The sequence below is a fragment of the Triplophysa dalaica genome, chromosome 14 (genome assembly GCF_015846415.1).
Source record: "Triplophysa dalaica isolate WHDGS20190420 chromosome 14, ASM1584641v1, whole genome shotgun sequence".
Taxonomy (NCBI): domain Eukaryota; kingdom Metazoa; phylum Chordata; class Actinopteri; order Cypriniformes; family Nemacheilidae; genus Triplophysa; species Triplophysa dalaica.
This window is the reverse complement of record NC_079555.1, coordinates 7,020,340-7,044,669: the sequence shown is the minus strand read 5'-3', so window position 1 is coordinate 7,044,669 and position 24,330 is coordinate 7,020,340. Positions and strand designations below refer to the sequence as shown.

The 24,330-nt window shown below is 36.7% G+C and overlaps 2 protein-coding genes across 4 annotated transcripts; both read right to left on the bottom strand.

Moving 5' to 3' along the window:
• Positions 1-470: 470 nt before the first annotated feature.
• On the bottom strand, positions 471-18,065 carry nlrc5 (NLR family, CARD domain containing 5). The gene is given in 45 exon segments (XM_056765795.1): positions 471-1,385; positions 1,504-1,587; positions 1,692-1,775; positions 1,857-1,934; positions 2,057-2,140; positions 2,225-2,308; positions 2,404-2,487; positions 5,010-5,093; positions 5,196-5,232; positions 5,235-5,299; positions 5,404-5,487; positions 5,633-5,719; positions 5,996-6,079; positions 6,200-6,283; positions 6,400-6,483; positions 6,572-6,655; positions 6,752-6,802; positions 6,917-6,979; positions 7,472-7,558; positions 7,688-7,771; positions 7,921-8,004; positions 8,167-8,250; positions 8,397-8,462; positions 8,660-8,749; positions 8,880-8,963; positions 9,060-9,143; positions 9,250-9,309; positions 9,411-9,500; positions 10,378-10,461; positions 10,552-10,635; positions 10,712-10,768; positions 10,852-10,899; positions 10,982-11,071; positions 11,172-11,255; positions 11,378-11,455; positions 12,251-12,295; positions 12,659-12,709; positions 12,850-12,939; positions 13,123-13,206; positions 13,313-13,396; positions 13,511-13,594; positions 13,694-15,425; positions 15,909-15,980; positions 16,290-16,612; positions 17,242-18,065. Coding segments are annotated over 44 exon segments (5,274 nt in total). The 5' UTR covers positions 16,606-16,612; positions 17,242-18,065; the 3' UTR covers positions 471-1,312.
• Positions 18,066-18,189: 124 nt separating this feature from the next.
• Positions 18,190-23,926, bottom strand: cetp (cholesteryl ester transfer protein, plasma). 3 transcript variants are annotated; one of them, XM_056765797.1, is made up of 16 exons: positions 23,621-23,924; positions 22,280-22,394; positions 22,069-22,200; positions 21,767-21,837; positions 20,777-20,864; positions 20,572-20,641; positions 20,415-20,475; positions 20,210-20,301; positions 19,942-20,121; positions 19,661-19,711; positions 19,346-19,495; positions 19,177-19,244; positions 19,031-19,070; positions 18,872-18,941; positions 18,709-18,794; positions 18,190-18,597 (listed from the first exon to the last, which is right to left on the bottom strand). In XM_056765797.1, exons 1-16 carry the CDS (start codon positions 23,910-23,912, stop codon positions 18,520-18,522), a joined length of 1,644 nt encoding a protein of 547 aa, XP_056621775.1. In that variant the 5' UTR covers positions 23,913-23,924; the 3' UTR covers positions 18,190-18,519. The 3 variants fall into 3 exon arrangements, with proteins under 3 accessions (XP_056621775.1, XP_056621774.1, XP_056621776.1); XM_056765796.1 differs by lacking the exon at positions 18,709-18,794 and having other exon boundaries at positions 18,848-18,941; positions 23,621-23,926; XM_056765798.1 differs by lacking the exon at positions 18,709-18,794 and having other exon boundaries at positions 18,458-18,597; positions 23,621-23,925.
• Positions 23,927-24,330: the final 404 nt, after the last annotated feature.

Here is a 24,330-nt window from a genome sequence, read left to right as displayed (position 1 = left end):
GGTTGGCATCACCACATTACATACCACTAAAAGAAACCAACCATTTTACAACAACCATCTGAGATATTCTGGTAGCGATACGATTCTCTAGGCTAACCATTACAGATCTGTTGTGTCAGGGACCACTTATTATGGCGCAATACTGATATATAAACCTGTTTATTTTTGGTACAGACACATCAATTATTGTGTTCATGTAGTGACTTATGTGTGAGATTTGTCTCCAAAAGAATTCCCGTTAAGAGAACCGAGACTAAAGAGAACAGTGGTCTAAACGGTATAAGATTTACATCGTACTGCTTTACTGCTCTCTAGTGGCAGTCCTGCAGCAGTAACCGGGGACGGTTATAACATTTTAAAACAATCCAGTATCTTGGAGTTCTTGTAAAGGAGCAGTTCACCATAAACCCTGTATGGCTTTTTTGATCTTCAGTTTTTTTACCTCAATTTCCCTTTAAAAAAATGCTGGGTTATTTTCAACCAGAGTTTATTGAAAAAATCATCACAATTGAGTTTATAGAGTATTGAGATTGTGAGGGCTCACAATCGCTACCTGAAAACCCAAAACATCACTCTGTAAAACATCAGTGCTTTGGTTCAATATCAAATGCATTCAAAGGTTGAAATAAACGAGGATGTGAATTACAATAGATACAAGTGACTGCCATTTAAAGTCATAGCTGTTACATGCTTTAAATACTGCAGTTGTCCCCAACAGATTATGAGGCTGTACCGGGATAGAGGCGTACCATTTCTACCCTGTTGTTAACTTCATACCCTAGGGATTATCCTACATATGTTTCAATGACAGATTCTGTAAAATTATAACATATGAAATTAACATTTACTTAAAACTTTGAAGCAATTGAAAATTTCTCAGTGCAATAATAAGAGAGCAATATACCTTTGCAGTGACGATTCATAAATAAGTACTGTATTTTAAAGGAGAACACAACATAATGCTGTCCAGGGATATTGAATGGAGGGCTGCCTGTAATGTAGTTTAAGCCCAGTTGAATATCAGTAAAGCATGACTGTGCTCAATTTGATAGATTGTTGAATGCAGAAAAACATTAAACAGTTCCCAGTGGTTCACTTTATCCTTTTTTATCTCTAAACTGAGCAGAGCCTGTTACCAACATATCTTTCATTAGATTAGACATACTCCAGAAAAATCCCTGAACAGCCATATAAACTGTGATTTTGCATATGGTGAGTTGCTCTAAAGAGGTAATGTGTTCTCCAATTAAATTCTAAATATTTAAATATTAAAACAGCACTATACTTCATATTACAGTGAATAAAAATATCATTAAACTGACGAGAAGTTAAGTCTCTGATCTTTCAGATTCTCATCGTCTTTGGCAACTGGGTTCCTCCAGAGCCTGTGCAAAATGACATAAAATCACTCAATTTATTTGTTTGCCAACTACTTAAACATTTAGATTTTTAATTGATTGTAGAATTTTTTTTTAAGATCAACAGTAATTATGCGATTAATACCTTATCACTTCAATTGATGGACATGATGGAAGGCATTTGGCAATCTCCACGGCTCCTTTTGTGCTTATTTTATTGGCCTCCAGGCTGCAAAGCAGAAGTATAATATAACAACAATAACAGCCAACTTTACAGCCAACATTCGGCTAAACATATTGATAAACCTTCACTGTAAACATCCAGATACTTACTCAAGTCTTTTCAACATTGTACACAGAGGAAGAACCTCAGCCAGTTTCAGAGCCAGAGTATCACCACATTCATTCCAAGACAAGCTGAGAATGAGAAAACTTTATAAACTCTGCTTCTTTGAATGTTGTCATAGTGCCTGTTACATTTCAAATTTCAGATCCCACCTGACATCCTCAATGGCTGGACAATGTTTGAGGGATGATGCCACACCAACCAGGTCTGAACTTCCAATCGAAGTCAAGCTGAAACAAGTACATTTCAGCATACGGTAGTATAGAATAATTATTACACTATTTATGTGGGATGTATCTTATATATGGTATTGGTTGCAATACGTGTTTCTGTGATGTATTCAAAGTCTTACCTTAGTCTTTTCAGTGCCTTCATGTTGTCCAGACCTTCACAAAGTGCCAAAGTCCCATTTTGTCCAAACTGATTCTCTGACAAACTAGTAAAAAGAGAGAAAACTGTAAACAATAATATTCATATTAGCATCAGTAAGCCAATGACACCATAGTATCAGACAACTTACTCGAGGTCTGAAATCTGAGTCAGTAAAGGAAGGACTTGTGACAGCTTAGTAGCACAAGCTTGACCCAGATTGTTTTTGGAGAGCCTAAAACATAAAGTATATTATGTTAGGGTATTGATTCTGTTAGAAGTATTACATGTTTGGATGTATAAATAATTAAAAACAAATAAGTAATTTACTGTAGTTTCTGAAGAACCCTGCAGTGTGATAAAGCGTCCACCAGCATTTCTCCAACCTGGTCGCTAATACTGTTGTTTGACAGACTGCATAAAGAGAAACAGTCAGCAACATATTCAGTCAGTTTTATATGATGATTTTTGTAACCATCATATATGACATTCTTTAATATTGATAACCAAACAACTTTGACCTCTTTGACTTCCATTGCATAGACACAAAACCACAGAGGAATTTCTCAAAATATCTTCATTTGAGTTGCAGAGATAAACGAGTACAGGTTTCATAAAACAGGTGAATGATGTCAGAATTTTTTAATTTTGGGGTTTCAAAAGAACTGAGGCAAGGGCCGAGAATAGCGCGTCGGAGAACAGCGCCTTTGTTGGTAAACGTTGTTTCACTGAAATTCAATTTTTTGTTACGCAATTTCAAAATACAACAATGAACATGTTTGAATATGGAAAAGCCTGCTTGGGCGTCTTACAATGCACCGATGTTGTTGTTGTGCAGTTTAAAATACAACATCCACTTATGGAGCAAAAATGTAAAAATGCAACATATGAACATATGATTGAATTGTAGAATCCTGGCATAAAACATATTTTGCAGTATAATACATAATGTCACATAATCTGGCAAATATATTATTTCTAGAACCGAACAGCTAACAAAATTCAAATTGTGCATGAATAATTTAAGACATATTTCTATGGTCTTTAAAAATATAATCAGCCATTGTTTTGTGTTTGCTCGTGGATCTTTCACAGAATGCGTGCACATGAACTGTTTCTGTTTCACGTGAGAAAAGCAACTGTCAAACACCCTTTGTGGCCAACCCCTCAAAATAAAACTTACAACACATTTTACCACTCCATCCCTCTTGGGTTTCACTGCATGAGTACATGGGTTAAAGTGAAAAACATTCTTCTGACTGAACTTATTTTTCTGGCTAATATTCCTTTAACCGACACGTCGAGACCAATAGGGTTTTAAGGGGAGTTTTAAACTGCATTAATGTTGCCAGTTTGGATATTTTAAAATAATTTTATAAAATTCTTGTGCAAAAGTCTCTAGAGTACAATTCATTTATTCTGCCTTTTGGCTGTGAAACATATATCTACCTCGCAGCCTGACATGCACTTCTCCAAAACCAAGATTAACACGCACATGGATTCAGAGAGGAGTGATTACAGAACGCTTAGAGTGGAGAGAGGAACGTTCTTTTGCTCCACTCCAGGTTTTGATTACATCCCCCTCAGCAGAATACTGTCTTTCCTTAATTGAAGGCCTGTTCAAACTAAAATTAAGACACTAATTACACTATTTGAGAAATGTAAGCCCATTTACTTTCACAAATAAGATTAAAATGTTTATAATGAGCCCCTGTTGTGAGTTTTTCCAAGGTATCACTTTAACATTTCCAGGTGACACACCGCAGAGCTTTTTTACTCAAATTTTCATAAACTGTTAACTATGTCATGAAATATCTGATATTCCGATTGTCAAAGATGTGCATGTGAATGCGTTTCGTTATCTAAACACTTTTATAATGATTGCATAAAGCGGGCGTGTCATGTTTCTTCTGCCGCAGTTTGAGATCTGTCAGATTTACATCATGTGAATTCATCCACTTCTCTCAAAATACACAAAAGTAAGTACCTAGTGAACTGGAAGAATAATAGAGTGATCTTAACAAATTGCTTACATTTCAGATACTGAGTATCTGATGTGAATAAAACACATCCGTCAAATTATATTTGAGGAGATTGTTATTGCGATGACTATTATAGTCATCAGTGTGTGTATTTTACAAACACTTTTTTACTTATTTTGTTCCTATAGGCACGTGTATATGTCTGAAACCTAAAATAAACATTATGTGTTTGAAAGCACTGCATAGTTGTGATATTTGACAGGATTGCGTGTGTGTGAGTATATTATTTACTTTAGACTTAGTAAAAAAAAAAGATATGTATGGTTCAACGTATCTAATGAAGGTCTTTTTATATAGTATATAAGTGAATATGGTAGTATACTGAAGTATTTTTTCATGTGGGCAAATATATTACTATTGTATAGTTAAGAACGGAAAACACAGAATCCAGAAGATTTTAAACAGATAAAAGGGAATTTGTGAAAATATCTAACAGACTTCTTATTGTTGTTGTGTCATCCCTCATATTGCAAGGCATATTTCTCCGGCCCCTAATTTGGGATGCTTTTCATGAACTGGCCCCCATGACAAACTATTTGAATAGCTTTGCTCTAGGTGACCATACATGCCATTTTTCCCAGACACGGCCTGGGCAGGATTATGGGTGCGTCCTCGGGAGGTCGCATTTGTCCACCGCATACTTCATCAAGGTTTATTATTGCAGGTTTTATTTCAGAAAAGCACGTTATATTTCAAGGTGAGAATTAAACTACAATTATAATATGTCTTAAGAGAAATAACTGTTAATTTATGTTTTTTTACTGAAATGTGAGAACCTCAATGACGTACAGGGTGGACAAATGCGACTTACGGGTGAACGCACCTGAAATCCTGGCCAGGACGTGTCCGGGAAAAATGCCATGTATGGTCAGTTGGTCACCCTATTACCCTCACTTTATGTTTCTTAGTTCGGTCCACGAAGAAATATGCTTCACAAGTTCCAGAGTTCCACTGTCTCCCATTCGCCAGCTCTCCAACCTGCAGACAAAACATTGCACAAAACATTTAACCTGTTAAGAAATGCTGTTAGTGTTTATGTGTGTGTGTGCATCGATGATGTATAGGAACTGAAACACTTACTCAATCTCTTCCATCTGTCTAAGTCCCTGAAAGGAGCCAGGAGACAGAGGATGCCAGTGCCATTCACAAATGTCTCAGATGTTTCCACTCTTATGTTGTTTAAGCTGAGCAAACAAAACAACATATAAACAATACAGTAAGCATGTAGCTCAACTAAGCATGGTTCTTCCAATGCCAATGACACGGTTAAATGTAATGACATGATTACCTGAGCTTTCTAAGGGATGCCATACGGCACAAGCCTTGGGCCAAGATGGTGATGCCCTCTTCATTTAGAACCAAAGAGTTTATCCTATGCATAAAATATCATATTGAGTTTTGTCAGTACTACATGTACTGTATAATGCATTACAGACTGACCCAACTTCTTGAATAATCTATAAGGTGGTGAATTTAAACATCTTAAACTACAGTAAAACTTGCATTCGTGACATTACCTGATTTCGGCCAGAGAAAGACATTGCACCAGACCTCTGACCAAGTCACACCCTCGAGCTGCTGTCCAACCAGAGCACTGGAGGAGACTGGACAAAATCATCCACAATATTTATTTACTGTACTGTCACCACAGAGGATAAAGACAATAAGAAATGGAAAAAATTAAGAAGTCTGCTGAAGGTAAGTGATAACCTTTAATTCTGTGCATCGTTTTAGTTAGACTTAATATGTTACTAATCTTAAATTTAAAAAGTTGCCATATCTAAATGCACAATTTTATTTATACAATCTATTTATAAAAGCATACTTATCAGACTTTGCTAATAACAGACATTTATAATAAAATATGTTTTTATTCTTACCTGAGTGACTTAAGATGTGGCAGATTGTGAAGAGCCATGCCAAATACTGCAGCCCCGCTGTCATTCAAAATCAGCTGAGACAAACTAGACAACATGAACAAGGGAAATATGTTCAAGAAACTCATGACAGACTTAAAACAGAGTGAAGTTATGCATACATTTCATTCCGAGCCACATTTCTCTACAAATTAAAAGGCAACACACCTCACGGTCTCAATTGTTTGAGCTTTTGCTAATGCTTCCACAAGTACTGCCACGTCATCCTCAGCTGTACCTTTCATATCAAGACTGTGAAGATTTTATGGAGATATTTAGGTTGTTAAAATCATGCATGTATGCATTTGTTGCAGCAAAAGTGCTACAGTACTGTCTCTTCATCTGTTCATTCATCATGAGTCGCTTACCTGAGGTTCTTTAGACTCACTAAGGATGGAATGACTACAGAAAAAAACTCGACACCTTTTCTGTCCATTTTCAGCAGAGAGAATCTGGACATAAAAGAGAAGAAATTCATTTCAACAAATTTAAATATGACGGACCCGTTTACAAAAACAGCATACACTCTTAATAACTTACTTTAAATTCTGCAAGGAATGACATTTCTGCATGTGAGGTATTAATGGAGTAAGATGATGTCCTTCTGTATCACAGTCATTAAAACTAAGTAAAATAACAAACGAATGAACATCACATTAAAGTCAATAAAATCTGAAACAAAATAAAGACTCATACTAAAACAAAAACAAAAAAAAACACCTGATTGATCTCAGAGAACACATCGGGAAATCTCTGTTTTCAGAATGCGTTCTGTTAAGAAGAAAAGAAACCAGCTTTGTATATTAGCTGAAACCATATTGACTATTGACAGCATATCTTACTGTACAAGCAGTAAATTATTTTTTGTTATGTTATGAAACTTACGCAGAAGTAGAATGATGACTGGAATTGGCATCTATAATGAAATTTATGCATGCGCGGTTGACCCTGCAAATTTTGAGTAAAAAAAGGTTTTTTAATCTTATTGGGAATCATACAAAACAATATTTTACTAATGTCTTTAAATCATTTGGAAATAAGTTATTAGCTGACAAAATACAGTATATAAAGTCTGTTCAGAAACATAATGAGTGCTCAATTTCATTGTGGTATTTTTAAAGATAGTGAACACACATGATGGACCCAAAACCACATAGGAAACCTTTGTGTAATACAAACCATCTCAAAGTAACTAAACACAAGTTTAAGGGAACGATTTATAGATCTACAGATTCATTTACATTTAGATTTATGTATTTGGCAGACGCTTTTATCCAAAGCGAATTACATTGCAGTAACCTATGCATTTATACTTAGGTATGTGCAATCCCATGGGATCAAATCCACAACCTTGAGTTGATAACGCAAAGCTCTTACCACTGAGCAACAGGAAAGCTTTTTTAAAAATGTAAAATTAAGATTCAGTGTGAATTATCATACCTGATTTCCTCAATTTGTAATTGCAAATTCAAGCAGTTACTGACAAGACTGACCACAGCACTTCCTGTCAAACACAGCTCTTCAATCCTAATTACCACATCATCAAAAAAAAAACATCATTATTCTCACTTCGCTATAAAACAGAGCCTTTCGAATGCAGACGTGAACAGAAAGATAATTTACATTAATTTGATATTAATAATCAGATGTGCTCACCTGATGTCTCTGTGTTGCCGATAGCAGCTGAGCTGTTTCAAAAAATACTCAATCTGCTCCAAACTCAAACCATTATTTCTTAACCTGTGAGGAGCAGAAAAAGTCAATGTAAAATTGTGTGACAAGAAATAAAGTTTGGTAAAAGAGAAAGTGTAGGTGTATAAGAAAGATAACTTTTTGAAGATACTAAGCAAATTTCCTCACTCAAAATTAGTGAAAAAAGTAATTCTTACTTGACAGTTTGTAGTGTGGATAGTTTGGCCAGGCAGTCAAGTAAAGAAAACAGGCCTTGATCGTGTAGTAAACTGGATGACAATCTAAATTAAATAGAAAAAATAACTGCCATTAAAATAAATAGAATTACAATCTGTCTAGACAACATTTTTATAAGGTGCATGGTAATTCTGTGAGGATGATGAAGGCCGACTTTCAGCAAATTCTCATTCTACATTGTGATGTACTTGTCATAAAACACCCACTCTAGAGTCAGTAGTCTGGGACATCTCTTCAGTATTTCCACAAGCTTCTTCAAGTGGTTGACTTCGAAACTGCACTCTTTTAGTCTGTAGCGAAGGCAATAGCAAAAGGAAGCATTAAAATGTCTCCAAAAACACTTTCACTTTTGATTGACTCAAGTAGTCACATTGTATACCCGCATATTTTATTTTGTTTTTAGTTTGTGACACCTCCACCCCAGTTTGGAAATTACCTGAGAGTCTTGCCGCTGACGTGTTCTTGCACAAAAAGAATCAGAGACTGATCTTCCACTCCAAGGCTAAAAATTTGAAAAGTAATTTACATCAGACTCTGCATGGTAAAAATAAATATCTGACCACTAAATAATAACATTAGCTAAAAAGATGTCATATTATGGTGTTTGGTTGAATGAAAAATGTTGATGGTAAGGCAACTGTTATCAAACATCGTTCATGTCAAAGTAACAAAAAATTAGGACTGGTCAGTAAATATTACCTGACTTCAACAGCAACCACTTTCTCACAGGTGTTCATTGAGTTGACAAGGTGCAGTGCCCCCAACTGTGTCATTCTGTTGCCATTAAGGCTGTAAAGGACCACCACAGATACAGTATATAAATCCATATTGTCAATTACAAGCAAATGTATAGTGTTTTATTATCGTAATGTCAATGAACAGTACATAAGATGTTGCATTAACTGATCTGAGATATTACCTCACTGAGCTGGAGATCTTCAGTTTAGGCAAACAATCGACAAAACATTTTACGCCCTCGTCCCGGAGAAGGTTATGGGACAAACTAAAGCAAATAAGATATAAAAATAAATCGTTTGTGACTTCAGGTCAGAAAAATGTGATTTGATTTCTATTAACAATTAAAGAGAAAAACCCTTACTCCAGTTCTACTAGATGAGGACAATCCTCAAGTATCCTCGAGAGCTTCTCAACATTGGTTCTGTTCATCTTATACTCCATGAGCCTGATGACATCACACAGACAGGGAACAAACGATTGGTTCACTTGACCCCAAAAGCAGATCAATGCTGCTACCTCTATTACGGGGAATGATGCATGGCGATACTCACCTGCAAATGGCTGCCTCTGCCTTTACAGGAACAAACTTGATAAATGCTTCAGCCTGGTGCCTGAGAATCACATTAGAAGCCACTTTAGAAACATCAATATAATTTGATTGAAATGCATGTTGGGAAAGAAAACGATTTTTGGTCTTATATCAAAAAGCTACCTGAGTTCCACAGCTGTGACACGCTGACAGTCAACCAGAGATCTGACCAATGACAGAGCCCCATTCGTAGACATGTCAACATGACTTAAGCTGATAGACAGAGTAACATCAGAGAAACATGAGAGAGGTAATATCAGGTAATTTATGATGGAGATACAACATCCAAATTTAAAGATTTGAAGACATGGTATTTCATGCATTCTGACATATTTACATTGTTAAACGTGCTGGCTTCTCATGCTTAACATGGTCAACTTGTTAAAAACAGTCCCTGTGCTAAAAGATACCGGACATGAACCGCACGAGGTAAGTGAAACTTAGTCATATGTCTGTGTTTTGTTGATAATAGGCGCTTACGTGCATAATGTAAAACACACAAAGGGATTAATGCGATGATGTAATGTTATTGTGTGCTCTTGCTCTTGTTCCGTCCCCTCTGCCTGCCTCCAGTAGCTTGTCTTCTTCCGGAAATAATCATACAGCTGTATCTCTCTTTTATAAATGTGATCAAACGAAATACTCTTCGAAGATATGACGTATGCAATATTACTGTATAGGTACTCAAGATTAATGTGAGATAGGTAGAAACCGATGTTTGTTACCCAATCTTTAAAGTCCCAGTGAAATTAAAAGTGACAATTCTTATTTTTTCAGGAAATATTGCAGCGTCTATGGTAAAAGGCTTATCAATGTGGGTCATTTTCATTTTTAAATCCATGTACCCTCTTAATCTTCAGTTGAATTCAGAAACTGCACTTCCGCCCTGAAATGACAATCCATCTCAAATTATGTAAATTAGACGGCTGGCCGGAGCATCCGTTTACTCCTCACCCTTCAACAGTCATTCTGCTGCCAGTTTCATTTCAAAATCAATGTAACAGCACAGCGAAAAACCCAAGCCACGACCACTAGTTTTCTCCTTTGAAATTCATTTTCGCTCGGAAGTAAAAACGTCACGGGGACTTACTTCAGTAGTTGAAGAGATGACATTTCAGGAAGAATTAACATCAACCTCTCTAGCGACTCATTTGACAGTTTTAGATGGGAGAACCTGTAATGCAAATAAACAGTGAGGAATAAGCAGAATGTAGATTACGCACCCCTGTTCTGTTATGATGATCAGAAGTGAAGAGCCACTCACTCGATATCCAGTAGGTTTTCACACTTGACCAGCTGCCTAAACAGTTTGGTCATGTACGTTGGTTGTATTTCACTATGGGTTAAACTGAACATCACGGAAATATATCATTTTTACAATGACCATTATCAAATTAATGTATGAATATTATTTAGTTTTGTACCTGAGTTTTTTATGCAGATGTAACCCAGTTTCATTTGGGGCCGGCTGTTTCAAAAGTCTGTTTGATAAAGTACATAGTAAGCTGATTCATATCAAAGTCACATTGACCAAAAATGTTTGTTACCACAACTGATTTAGTACCTTGTGCTTGTGTCAAACCAAAGAACCAATTTGTCCTTTCCATTTGCACTAGTTAGAAATAGGACATTAGCATTTATAATACATGTAGGTCAACAACTCAATAACTCACTAACTTTGATAAAGAGTTTACCTTGCATCCACTCTCCTTAGGTTCCTCTGCGTACAAAGAGCAGAAACAAGCAACACCAACCCGTCCATATCTACCCCATTTTTGCTGACACTGTATGAGCGTATCAAAAAAAGAGACAAATGTTTGAAGAAAAACAGCAGGACACCAATGTACGCAAGAGTTGTTTATGCATGAGTAACAGGAAACATACTTGATCTCCTGAATCTTTCCAAGTTTAGGCATAAGGTCCAGAATTTTCTTCAGGCCCTTGTTTCCTAGTGAGTTTTTGGACAAACTAAGAGATGAAAAAGAAAAATAAATGTTATGTGACAATAGGACTATTGTTATATTAACTAAATCTGATGTGAATTGTTGACGGGGACAGAAGAAGTTTGTGATAAGGTTTTTTATACTTACTCTAAAACCGTTATGAAGCCATTGAGTTTAGTAGACAGGCTGGCGACATGAGCACATGTGATGTTACACTGTTTTAACCTGAAAATAAATAGTTAACCAACCAATCAATCAATATGTCTAGTTGGTATTAAATGACCATGTCAAAGAAACTGAAAAAGTTTATTATCCTTAAAATTTTTATAAAAGAGGCTGCAACCTTGTTACATCATTTAGCTGCCACAAAAAATATGCACATGGTTATGTTAAAGGGAATAAAAAATCTAATCCTGATATAATTTATATATCCTCAAAACCTGTATGTCTTTTTCTCTTAAACATAAGAGAAGATATTGTCAATACAATAAACTTCAACGGAGACCAACGTTTTTGGAAACGTTCTTCAAAATATTTATTTACAGAAGAAAGAAAATCAAATAGGTTTGGTAGACATACTGCATCTAATCTCTGATATCCGATGTTGACATCTCAGGTGCACAAAACACAATGTTTCGTCTTTAAACTAAAGGAATTCTTTCTCTTATTGTCTTTTATTTTTTAGGCATACTTCCAATAGTAATGTGGCACTAGGCAAATCTGTAAGTAAAGCATCCAATTTTCCCTTGGTGACAAAGGAACATAATATTTGCCTTTTAGGAGTTCACAGTATACAGGGACACAAATCTATTTGTGTCTGTGTGAAGATTAGTACAAACCTCCTTGCAGATTTGAGAGATGAGCAGAAATTTCTGCAAGTGGCCTTTTACAATATACAGCATACAATTGTAAGTTACAGTAATAAATGAGCTCCTACTAAATGTACTAAATGCTACTAAATTCTTAATTTTTAATTTGATTATGCTTTAAAAACGAATGAAATAAGGATGCAGCACATACGTTATTTTCTTTGTCTCTTTTGTATAATTCAGGTCCATGTTTTCACTATAAAAGAAAAAATAAATGATCATATTGTAACATCAATTAAAGACCATTGGTTTTGAGGTAGACAACTTATTACTGTAGCCTAAACATCAGTTTAAGAGATTCACCACCAAATGAAAGCCCACATATACACACATGAATTCTTGATCAAAACTGCTCTGCACTGTAACAACTGCCCAATTGCACACGCACAATGAAACCACAATAAATGAGCAAACAGGAAACAGTGAAAACATAATTTCGGTTTTAAGGTTATTACACTCCTCTAAAGGTCACACATTTAAAGAAACAAGTTTGCTTTTTAGACACACTGTCCGCTATTTTGTCACTGTGGCACTTGTGGCTCTACAAGTCAGCACTTACCTCGATGTATCACTGCTTTTTGAAAAGGAAATGTTGATCTCCTTATTTCCCCTTAAACAAAGAGAGAATATCAAACATTGTGAGACATCCTGTGAGAGGAGATATCGTCATTCGATTATAATTTCTTTGGAAACTTTTTTTAGACATATTATGTTAATATATTCACAATAACAAGGAAACAAGCCACATACTCAACGTAGAATTCCTGTACAGAGGGGCAGACAGTCATCATCTCAGTAAGCATCAGAACTCCATCTGTGGAGATGTTGTTTTTCCCCATCCTGAATAAAAGTGCAAAATGCAACACTTAGTACCATAATAGCACAATAACTTACATAACTAGTCAAATACATTATAGATTAGGCATTTAAAATTGATTAACCCCATGGACCCACAAACATTGTGGGTCTTGTAAGGAATGCCCCTCACATACAGTTTGGGAAAATAATCAAATTATATCTCACAAAATGGAAGAGGTGTTGGGTAATCTGGATACTGCTTCTGCAATATCTCTTATCCCATCATCTCTCAAAGAATTATCGCTGACACTGTCAATTGAAAAAAATGAAGAATGATAGACCAAAAACGGTTTTGGAACACTTAATGAACATGAATTGAGTCTCTTAAATCACTTTGTATAACAAATAGCATTACTTAATGTGTGTGATATGTGGACAGTCCTGCAAAGCCCTGGCAAGTTTAGCTGCTCCAACATCAGTAAGGCCTCCACTGATAAAACTGCACATTAGAGAAATGTATAAGAGCAAAACACACTACAAAGACATGGCATAATACTAAATAGATATAATATATAACAATTCGTCAAATATTGTAAACAATATATAAACTCACTCTAATCTCCTCAAGGCCTGAAGTTCACGCAAGATTCCGCACAAAGCCTCAGCAAACTTGTCATCGTACTTCCGGCTGCGAAAACTTTAAAGAAAACGACAGATAAAATGTATTCAAATAAATTCCACCACCATGACCTTCTTCATTGGTCACGCTTCCAAAACGAAACAAAGAAATACTCACATCAGATGGTCGACATTCTTAAAACTGGGCAGAATTTCCATACAATCAAGATCAATGGAACAGCCACCAAAGTCCAAACACACAGTCTGATCTGCATCTGCTGTTACAAATGCCAGAGCCTCCATGTCAACAGCATTGAGTCTGATATTTCGCAGTTCAAACTGGGGTCTTGAACCAACAGCCCTTGCCAACGTAGTATCTTGTGTCTCATGAACACATCGACACAGCTCAACAATTTTGGGGCCAGTTTGACTTGCACTTCCTGCTAAAGAGCGTAAAAAGTTCCGTACCGCGGCTTGGCGCTTTTGTACCCAAGTCGTGGCACCGTCGGTGCCTTTCAGCTGGACCAGACTAAGGGTGCACGCCTCAGCCGCAAGACCGCACACGTAAAGATGGAGAGAATCGGTGAAGACAGATTTTGGATCAGTCTTGGTTGTCCACCGGGTTTTCAAGTTAAGTTTCTTCTTAAGCTGACTCTCTGTGATGATTTGACTGGTCATGAGATTGATAGCGGCAAGGAACTCCTGCATAGTAAGGTGCATGAATGTGAAACCATATCCTGAAGATCCATCCTCACGCGTCAGCTTCACACGGGACAGGATCCCAGTTCTGACGCCAAAATCCTGGAGTTCTGGAGAAACTTCTGTATCCATAAAAACTATTGTGCTTTTCTCGAGCCCTGAAAGAGCCAACTGGCTCATCTCGATAATTTTAGTTTTGTATCTTTGCAGCATAGGTATGCCAGACATCTGACTCCCACTGGAGCGACTCAGAAATGCAGACAAGATCTGAATGTAAATTTGGGTTAGGGATATAGGTAGCTGTGGACTACCATGATCTCCGACACTGGAGAACAGATAATCCATACATACACAGCAGATATGACAGAGCCCAGGAACATGACACATTGACAGAAGATGACGATTGTCCATCAACAAGTTTACAGCCTTCTGCTTAAGTTCATCTCCTTTTTTGTGGAAGTACTGCTCAGCATACTCCTTCACACCCAGTCGGTCAAACCCCATCAGTTCGCATGTTACGAAACCAGGGCTCCCGAACATGTCCGTCACATCCCGTGGCCTACAGGTGACCAACACAGTGCAATTCGGAAGGATTTTATGATTGCACAATCCAGAGAGGAGATCTGGCATGGGCATGGGTTTGTTTGGGTCAATGGCCCTATCAAGCTTTTCCGAATTCTTAAACTTGGACCGAAACTCATCGTAGCCGTCGAATATGAAGCAGACCTTCTCAGGGTTGGAGAAGATGAATTCAAACACGGCTTCGGTTTGCTCCTTAAAGTCTTCGATCGGAGGGTAGAAGAGAAACAGCAGTTCTTTCAAGGACAAATCTCTTGACATGAGGTTAAGCTGCCGAAACTCCAGCAGGAAAAGCAAGTGAATGGATGGGAAGGCGCCATCAGCCCACCTTTCGCCAAGGCAGTGCACCAACAAGGTCTTTCCAGATCCAGCCTGACCCAGAAGCACAAGAAGTCTGCCAGAGGTTTTCAGAAGAGACTCAACTGACACTTTATGTTCCGATGAAGCATCTTCTCCGTCCTGGTGGTCAGGAGACACATGAGCTATCCTATCTTTTGTTTTGTTGGGGTTCCTGTGCCTTAAATACACCCACGTGTCATCCAGACATATGTCTTTTACAACGGATTGTATGACTGACTCGTGCTTCTGCAGTAGCATGCATTTCAGTGCATCGGTGTAACTCTGTAAATAATCTAGGGAGAATAATAGAAGAGTATAGTTGAGCGATTTTTCAGTGAACATGGTCCCACATCCCCTTTTAAATAATGTTTCAGTTTGTATATTGTCCCAGCTTGGTGTGAAAGACGCCTATTGTCAGTGCAAAAACACTGCAGTCTCTCTTCATAGTTGTATATAATGCTTTAGTCAAAGTAAATGTTTGCAGCAAATTATTACAACAGACTTTGTAACAGAAATGTAAAAAAGTCACATATTAAATAAATTAACATTATTTAAATAAATTAATAATGAAAGACCTGTATTGACTAGACTATTGCTACAGTGTGTTATTTATTCATTTATAAGGTTATTAAAAAAGAAGGAAACTAAATACAATCTTTAGGAGCGGCTTTTAAACTTTTTAAATGTTTAATATATTGCTACGGTTCAAGTTGAAGTAATTTAACTGTTACAGTCACAATGAATAGTGGGTGTGTCCCTTTAAGAATAAAACATACCCAGTCGTTGACGTTTCACATTATGGGATGGTGAAGAAGTATCAGTGTCGCTTGTATGATTAAAGTTTGCTTCTTTAAAGGCAAAAAAGATCATAATTAAAACTCCAGTCAATAACATTTATATAACATTTATAGTCTAGTTTAACGAACAAATCATCATTAAATAATGCGAGTCTCTTACTTCTGTTTATTTGTACTTTCACTTTCACTTCAAAAAAATAGTTTGCCAAAATTACATGGCAAAATTAAACTCTATGTAACAATAAAAAGTGATACCAAAAGATACACACAGAATTTACTATAGCATTGATATTAACTGTATATGTGTTCAGTATTTATGGTCGCATCAATAGAAAAGTTGCAGTTTAAAAACATACGTACCAGATGTATTTTCTGCTATGGACACCAGTGTGGTTTCAAGAAGAAAAGGAATGTTTTCACAGTAGTGCAATACAGTGCGAAGAAACTGTCTACACGTGGTACAGTCTGAAGTCTTGAAGTACTCAATAACAGCTAAAACACGATCTCTATTATTTGCCAGTGAGCGTAGCTGGTCCTGTCTCGTAGGTTCCACTAAATCCAAAATCCGATTCAGAACACCGGTGTCCTGCTCACAGAGCAAGTCCACTACAGCACTAGCCTCCTGGGCCACCACAGTCTGAACGTCCCCCACACATTCCACCCTTTCCATCCTCATCCATTAGCTGAAGGAAAAGTAATTTAACAGTTTGCTTTTATAAGAATCCATTTTTTATATACATCTACAAACAAACAAATATATATCCATAACCATCAATGTAACATACAGTGGCACAATGTAGGCTACCAGACTACCGCATGTTACTGAACAGGCTTTGTTTGGCAATGCCAAAATACAGGTTGGTTGTGTATGGTCATGTGCATAATGTTACTATTATTACTAGTTATTTTAATACAACGGATACTATCAGAGATTCGTCCTTAAATAGCCAACAAAAAAAAGAAAAGCCCTTCACACTGATATGTGCAACACAAAGAAGCAGGTAAACTGCCATGTGCATTATGCCACACATGCAAAGTACTGCTCTGTACTTTCCTGTAGGCTAGGAGTAAATGCGGTGTGAATGTAACTACCCGTAATATTCCAGTGACAATATATGGCAATTTTAATTATGCAACAGCTAATACATAACATTGCGCGTTGTTGTCTTGGGCACGAGGATTGTTGTAAGGTCATGTTCATCATGTGAAATGAATACATCGAAGCAAGAGGTTCAATAAACGCCAAAAGATCAAGCTATTCGTACCTGGAATTCATGTTTAAGCAGAATAGAATAATGTTAAAAGGACTCACCGCTGGTTGCATTACGCATCGGTCCAGTTTGGATGGTGAAAATGAAACTAAACGATCCTCATTGGTTTCGATTTCTTTTATATGTATAATTAAGACACATTATACACAACTGCCTTCCTGGAGCGGGACAGCCAACATCCCGAAAATATTATCTACTGCGTAAAAAGCTCGATACATATTACTATTTAATATAAAACATAATTTTGCTAGCATTGTGGCTGGCGCGCAGTTTGAGAATGCATCCGCGTGCGTTTACGCGTAAACAAAAAATGACGCTATTGTTACAAAGTTTTCTACAATGTTCATAAAAGAAAATTGAGTTAATTAAGAAAACAGTAAATTAGAGCAAATCAATTTTTAGTGCGGATTAATTATTATTAATTGTTATTTCATTGCCCAATGTGTTTGTTTCGTCGCAAAATAAAGATGTTTGTAAATATAGCATTCGATTAACGTTACATAATGTTAAATTCAACAGACGTGTAGTACAATAAGCATGTAAAATGTTCGTTAAAACACCTTCTGAACGACATGGCGCGATGTGGAAGACAATATACGTTAGTGTGTTTCTGAACTGCGCGTAAATCTAAGCTATATTTTCATTTCAGCATACGTCACATGTAAGGGTCATGCGAGGACACGAACGCGCCCATGTGAAGCGCGCTCTAGTTGTTTGGTGTGCACACTAGCGCCGCACAGTGTCAAAATCAATTGAGTTACCTTTACACTCTTCAAATATAGTTATTTTCACTTTTTGTACATTAGTACATTTTTGGACATATAATATGTAATATAATAAAATACAATATCATATAATGCACACTACCTTTCGGTTTGGAAAAATAGACATTAGAAAATGCAAACACTGTCACACATTTAGTTATTCAGTTTCCAGAGAGAGAAGTACAAGTATGACCGGACAAACCTGCTACACATAATTTGAATGACTTGAATGAATGGAATGTTTAATAAGGGTATGACAACCTCTACATTTGATTAGGGAGTTTATCATATAACTAAAGGAAGTCTACTTACATTTCTATTTACAAAAGTCTGAAAAAAACATAACAAAACTAAACATTAAGCTTCTTTACGTACAAGCAATATTGTCAAACTGGCATATCTTAAAACAGTCAATGTAAAACATAACGATGAGCTCAGCTCAGTGTGAAAACAAAGGAAGTCAGTGGTAACTCCCCACTAAGAATAAGACAAAAACAAATGTACGTTTGTGAGTGTGAGACAGTGTGATAATGAAACTGAAAGAATGTAAGACCATCAATCCAGTGTTCTCTTGAGGAACTCCACCAGTAAGTGATGAGGAAAACCAAAATCCAGCTGCACCATCACATACTCCTGTATATGCAGAATAAAGAAATATGACAACAATATAACAGGATTTGACAATAATTTCAGAGCATTCTATTACATGCATCTCAAACATATCTGTCAAAACAATATATTCACATCCTGGGGTATAACTTCAGGGTTGATGATGTCAAAAAGGTTAAGTCCTTGTTCATCCATTAAAGCGAGTAATTCTGCCTCAAGGTCTGAGATGAGAAAACATTTATCATGTTTTTATAAAAGCGGGACATGCATTTACTTATTCGATGGTGACCAGACGTACATGATAGGACCTTGGGGATGCCCATCTTTTCCACAGCCTCCTGTAGGTAAGTCTTTAAGCTCTCATTCATCTTTGAGGACAACAATAGAGGGTATGTAAATAGATGAGTATAGAATAAAACCTAAACAAATTATAGCAAAACATTTATTTTATTCTCACCACAATAGGTCCTGATGTTGAAACTTCTGTTATAGTAATGCTAATAAGGGCACAAAAAGAAAGACTTTTTATATATGTTTGTGACTCCACAATATATTTCCGATGCGTCTTGACCAACATTGACACGGCAAGAAACCACAACTCACAGCTCTGCGGTGGCTTTCAGAATAAGTTTCTTCTCTGCATATGAGGCTCTCACAACAACCGTTACATTCTGGAAGCACACAAACTAGTGAAAGCATGTTCTTTACATATATGCATGTCTTATGCTTACAAAGCTTAAAGGGCACGGCTCTTGTGGTGTCCTTGGCTTACTGTCTCAAAATAAAGTGTCGGTTTGTGCTGATGGGCCAGGGAAATTTCCACTCCAGCTACAGCTCTGACAAATGTCCCCTGTGTAGTGGTCCACATGTGAGGCACTGAAACGCTCTTTGCCTTTAACATCGGGCCCTCGGAGGACAGCCACTATCAGAATGTCAAAAGTGAATCAGACAGATGCATCCTTCATTTGAAATGACCTCATTCTGCAAACCCTTATTTGCATGTCTCTATAGCTGCGACCACAAGTGCAATCTCTGAAGTGTGAATTATATCGATGAATATTCTTATCCGCATTATGCATCTCAATACCTTGTTTAACAATTCGGGCCTGGCTGAGGATATCTCAGTCTGAAACAAATCCTGTAAAAGACAAAAGAATACGTCTCAAAATACTTTCGTTTTAACATTTGCATATCATGTAATTTGAGCGTTTGCTCATTCAATGCCATCATGCAGTTCTCCATCTTCCAACTCCCAAACATGATAGAACATTATAGAAATCGTAATGTGAATTAATGTTTATCCCACACATCAGGCTCCTGCTGTTCATTTTTGACAGCTTATTTATAGCATAAAGCATTATGTCATACCGTGAGTTCTGTTCCTGAGATGTTGCGAACAAAACGGCCGTCGAGATGCACAGCACCCATAAGTGGGTCTAGAAGCCTATCGGAGAACCAGAAGTAGATCATACGGTTCTCAGACAGTTGCGAGGGGTTGAACACTGACGTATTAAAGAACGATGTTTCATTTTTGTATGTCACCAGACCCTGGTTATGATAGAGAGAACAATAGAACGTTTAGGATTAACAATAGAAGTAAAGTGCTTGTCTGACCCCTGATATCACATGATCAGACCTTATGATATGATTCTATATAATTTGACTTGATGATGGGGTGAGAGGTCACAGAGATGTCCACACCAATATTCCCATCACTCAGAAATTGCTCTGTATAGGCAAAGAAGAATGTCACATCAATAAATATTCAGTTGCTACATAAAACAACTACATTATATTTCCAGATAAGGTGTTATATCAAGGAATATTGCAGTTTATGACACCTGCTTGCTCTTGAATGAAGTCTGCTAGTATGTTGGCCACATTGTTTATTTCTTTACAGATCTGTTGATGAGACAAGAAACTCAGGTTAAGTAAATCACAGTTAGCTGCAGTAACGTAATGCTGCAGAATATAGTATACCACACAAAACCTACTCACCTGTGACTTCACAACTAACTTCACAGTGAAAGTCACAATATCTGTGAATATCTTTTTTAGCCAGCCGGGCCTGTACACAGTCAAAAGAAAATGCCATCATTGTAAATGTGCAATGTCCAGATTAAAGATGCATACATCAGATGACAAAACATTAAACTGCTCTGATCACGTTGTGAAAGTTTGCAACAAGAAATGCTGAACTTACTCTCGATCTCCCTGTAAGAGCAGCTTCAGTTTGTGAAAGGTGAGGTAACAGTCTGAGGTGTCTGCAGCCACTTTGCCCTTTCCACAGTCTAACACACAAAGACACACACACCTTCCTATTCAGACAATAACTAGAAAAGCCTCATACCTGTCATGCATTTCCATGTTCCACATTTATGTCTAAAATTTTGGATAAAATCAAAATTACATTAGATGGACGTCGTGTGCAGTTGTGACTTTAAACTTTAAAGTGAATTTTAAATGTTACTATTTTGGAGGTCCTATTTATTTGTGTCTCTCTGAACATAAAAAGTATGCAATGCATACAAAATTTGAATGTTTATTCATTCCTTCTTTTGCTTAAACAAAATAACTAAACAAAAAATGTTTTCTTAAGAGTGTATGTAAATAATTGGTCATCATTTTGTATATTTCATGTTCCACAACGTGAGTCTTTTGTAATAATTCTGTAGTAACCCATAACCAAAGCAATGATACTCTCTTTAATATAAATACTTCCTTAAACACATTTACAAAACAGGAATGACTAGGAAGTTAAAGTCAGTTAAAGAGATTATAGAGTTTGCTCTGGCATTCTCTAGTGGTTCAAAATCTGTATAAATGTCTTTGTTAAGTTGAACACGGAGAAAGATATTTGAACGAATGCTTGTAACCAAACAGTTCTTGGACTAATTGACTTCCATAGAAAGAAAGTCAGAATGGTAGTCAGAAGTGCCCTAGAACTGTTTGCTTTCCTACTTTCGTCAAATGATCTTTACAACAAAAACAAAAGTAAATTAATTTTTCCAACTATGGTAGTAAATGGGGTCAAATAACTGTTTGGAAGACAGATGTTGGAATAACTGAAAGGTGAGTAAATGATTTTTTTGGATGAACTATCCCTTTAAACACACTTACAGAACAGGAATGACGGGGAACAAGTCAGTTAAGTTGAACAGAACTGAACACCAACAAACAAAATGTCACTCACATAGTTTTGGATTGATGCCCAGGTCAATATGAGACTCGATTTCAAAATCAACAGACTGTCTCAAGCTTAGTCTGTATAAGATAAAAAAATGGTATTGTTACAATGATGCAAACTTTGATTTTACAATTGTTAAAAGGAGAAAAGTTTTGGATTTGTAAAAACAAATCTGTAATAATGTTAATTGTTGCTTGAAAAAAAATATATGTGCATTATAGCAGGTCGTACCACATACAGGAACATTAACCTTTGGCTGTAATATTCTAGAAGCCTAATCATGAGTGGGAATAATTCTAAATACTCACAGCCAGCTGCCATATCCATAGTTGATGGTCCCCTTGAATACAGCAGACACATTTGAAATAGAGAGCCTTATTCCTTCATTCTCTTTCAGCTCAAACTCACTCTTGCCGATTGAAAGGTTATGGATCTCTAAACTTGACGTGTGGAAAAGAGTGTCATAAGATACAGAATGTAACCCTTACAGGGATGCAGTGGTCACATCACTTCACTTACTTGTGAAATCCGTATTGCACCTCACCCATGAAGCTCATTGACTTCACTCCCTCTATGCTGGGATATTTGGCATGCTGAAACGCAGCCTCTATCACTTTTGTAGTTTTCTCATTCACTGAGGAATCAAGGAAGATGTTTACATTTTCTAGTTATCCTTAGATTTCTCGAGTATTGAAAAATCATTTTGAAAAATTATTTTAGCTGAAGGACAGTCACTGGATTTAGCTTCCTGCGGGAATGTCAACTATTCAAAAGCATTTAATAAAATAAAGAAACAATAAAACATTATTTAAGAGCTTCGGGGGGGTTTTGGGGGGCAAAAAACATTAAACCTTTAGGGCCCTTTTCTACTTTTTTCTAGTAAAAATAATAGTATGCATAAAAATACATACAGCTTGTATCAGAGTTTTGTGTGTAAGGGCTCATAATGTGCACTCCCACATGAAAAAAAATATTTTATATTAAGTATTTACTACAACTAGTAGCATTTCTGGATACCATGGTATTTATAAACCTCGGCTAGTGAATATAAAAGTATACAACGTTACTGAAATTTAATATAGTTGACAGAAATTTTGTATACTTTAACTTTCTACACTATACTAAAATGTAATAGTTTACTACAGTATTTATTTGGGCTGCCACAAAATGTGCCATTATATTCTGGTGAAGAAAAGGGAGTAATAAATATATTCTACTACTAATAGCCTACACATTTACAATTGACATCAAAAGCTGTTTTAGAAGCTACATAGGCTAGTCATTTCACGTTTTTATCTTATTTCAAAACTATGTATTTTTATTAATTTTTAATTAATAAATTAATAAATTGTATTAATTTTTAATTAACTTGTCCACCGGGGGAGCACAAGTGCACAGTTTTGGGAAGTACTGTATTAATTCTTGTCCCCCAAGTGGCACTAGTGTATAAGTACCTGAAGTTACAACCATTCTCCAACTTTGTTTGCAAAACGGGGGCAATGGAAACAAGCGAGAGGTCGTGTCGGTTTTAAAACAAAATCTCGCTTTTTGACGGCAGGAATTGTTTATAAAAAGCAAAGAATAACTTTACTATACTAAATGGTGATTTGTGAATCACTATTGAAATCTTAAATCCTTAAGATTTATTTTTTTACAGCTGCTTTTTTTAAAATATTTCCTTTTTAGTTGTCCGGCATAAAATAGACTTTCAATAATATTTGAAAGCTAGCACTTGGCTTAAACTCTAAGCCTTGTTTGTGACCATTACCATTTGCACTTTATTTTTATGCAATAAAAACAGCATCTTTCCATTAACAAATACCGTACAGAAACACAGAGAGCATAGACTGTTGTACTTACAGACTACAGCAGCAGGGTAGGTAAGCCGGCACACAGCTCCTGTAAATTTATAAGCCTCAGGAGAATCCAAACAGGAATGGCTTATTCTCACCAGACCGAGAACCAGAAGCAGTTTTACACTTTTCTCCATCTCAACACAATCTGAATGAATACAGATGAGCGACTGGGTTTGAGCCGTAACTGATAAAAAGGCTCTTAAGACCTCTGTTTTCATTGAACCGGTATTTGAGGAGGAGGGACGGATTGAGCCCTGGAGGGAGAGGGGGTGGTCAGGGTCTGCCACATTTGACATTACATGTTCATCTGTTGAAGAATGGAAGAGAACATGCAAATTCCCTGGGGACAACTAGCGCGTGTTATTCAAGAGGCCAGTAAACAGAACATTCTGGACATTCTTGTGTACAAAACAAATAACAGATAGGGTCCTAGGAAGAGGGGACCAGGTAGTGAACCAGGTTAGGTTAAAGTCCATGCAGGGGACATTGGGTTGGGATGAGTTGTGAAGTGAAGAGTGGACAGAATACCCTGTAGTAACCTCACGGTTACTGTTACTTAACTCAGGAAAGGATTCGCTATGCCGATAGAACAATAAAAACCCATCTGGACGTTATCAGCAGAGTACAGGAAGTGACTTAAGCAAAGAGAAGCATACAAACAAGTTCTGATGTTTACCAGCTGGTGAGCAAGGAGCCCCTGTGTAAAGTCGAAAA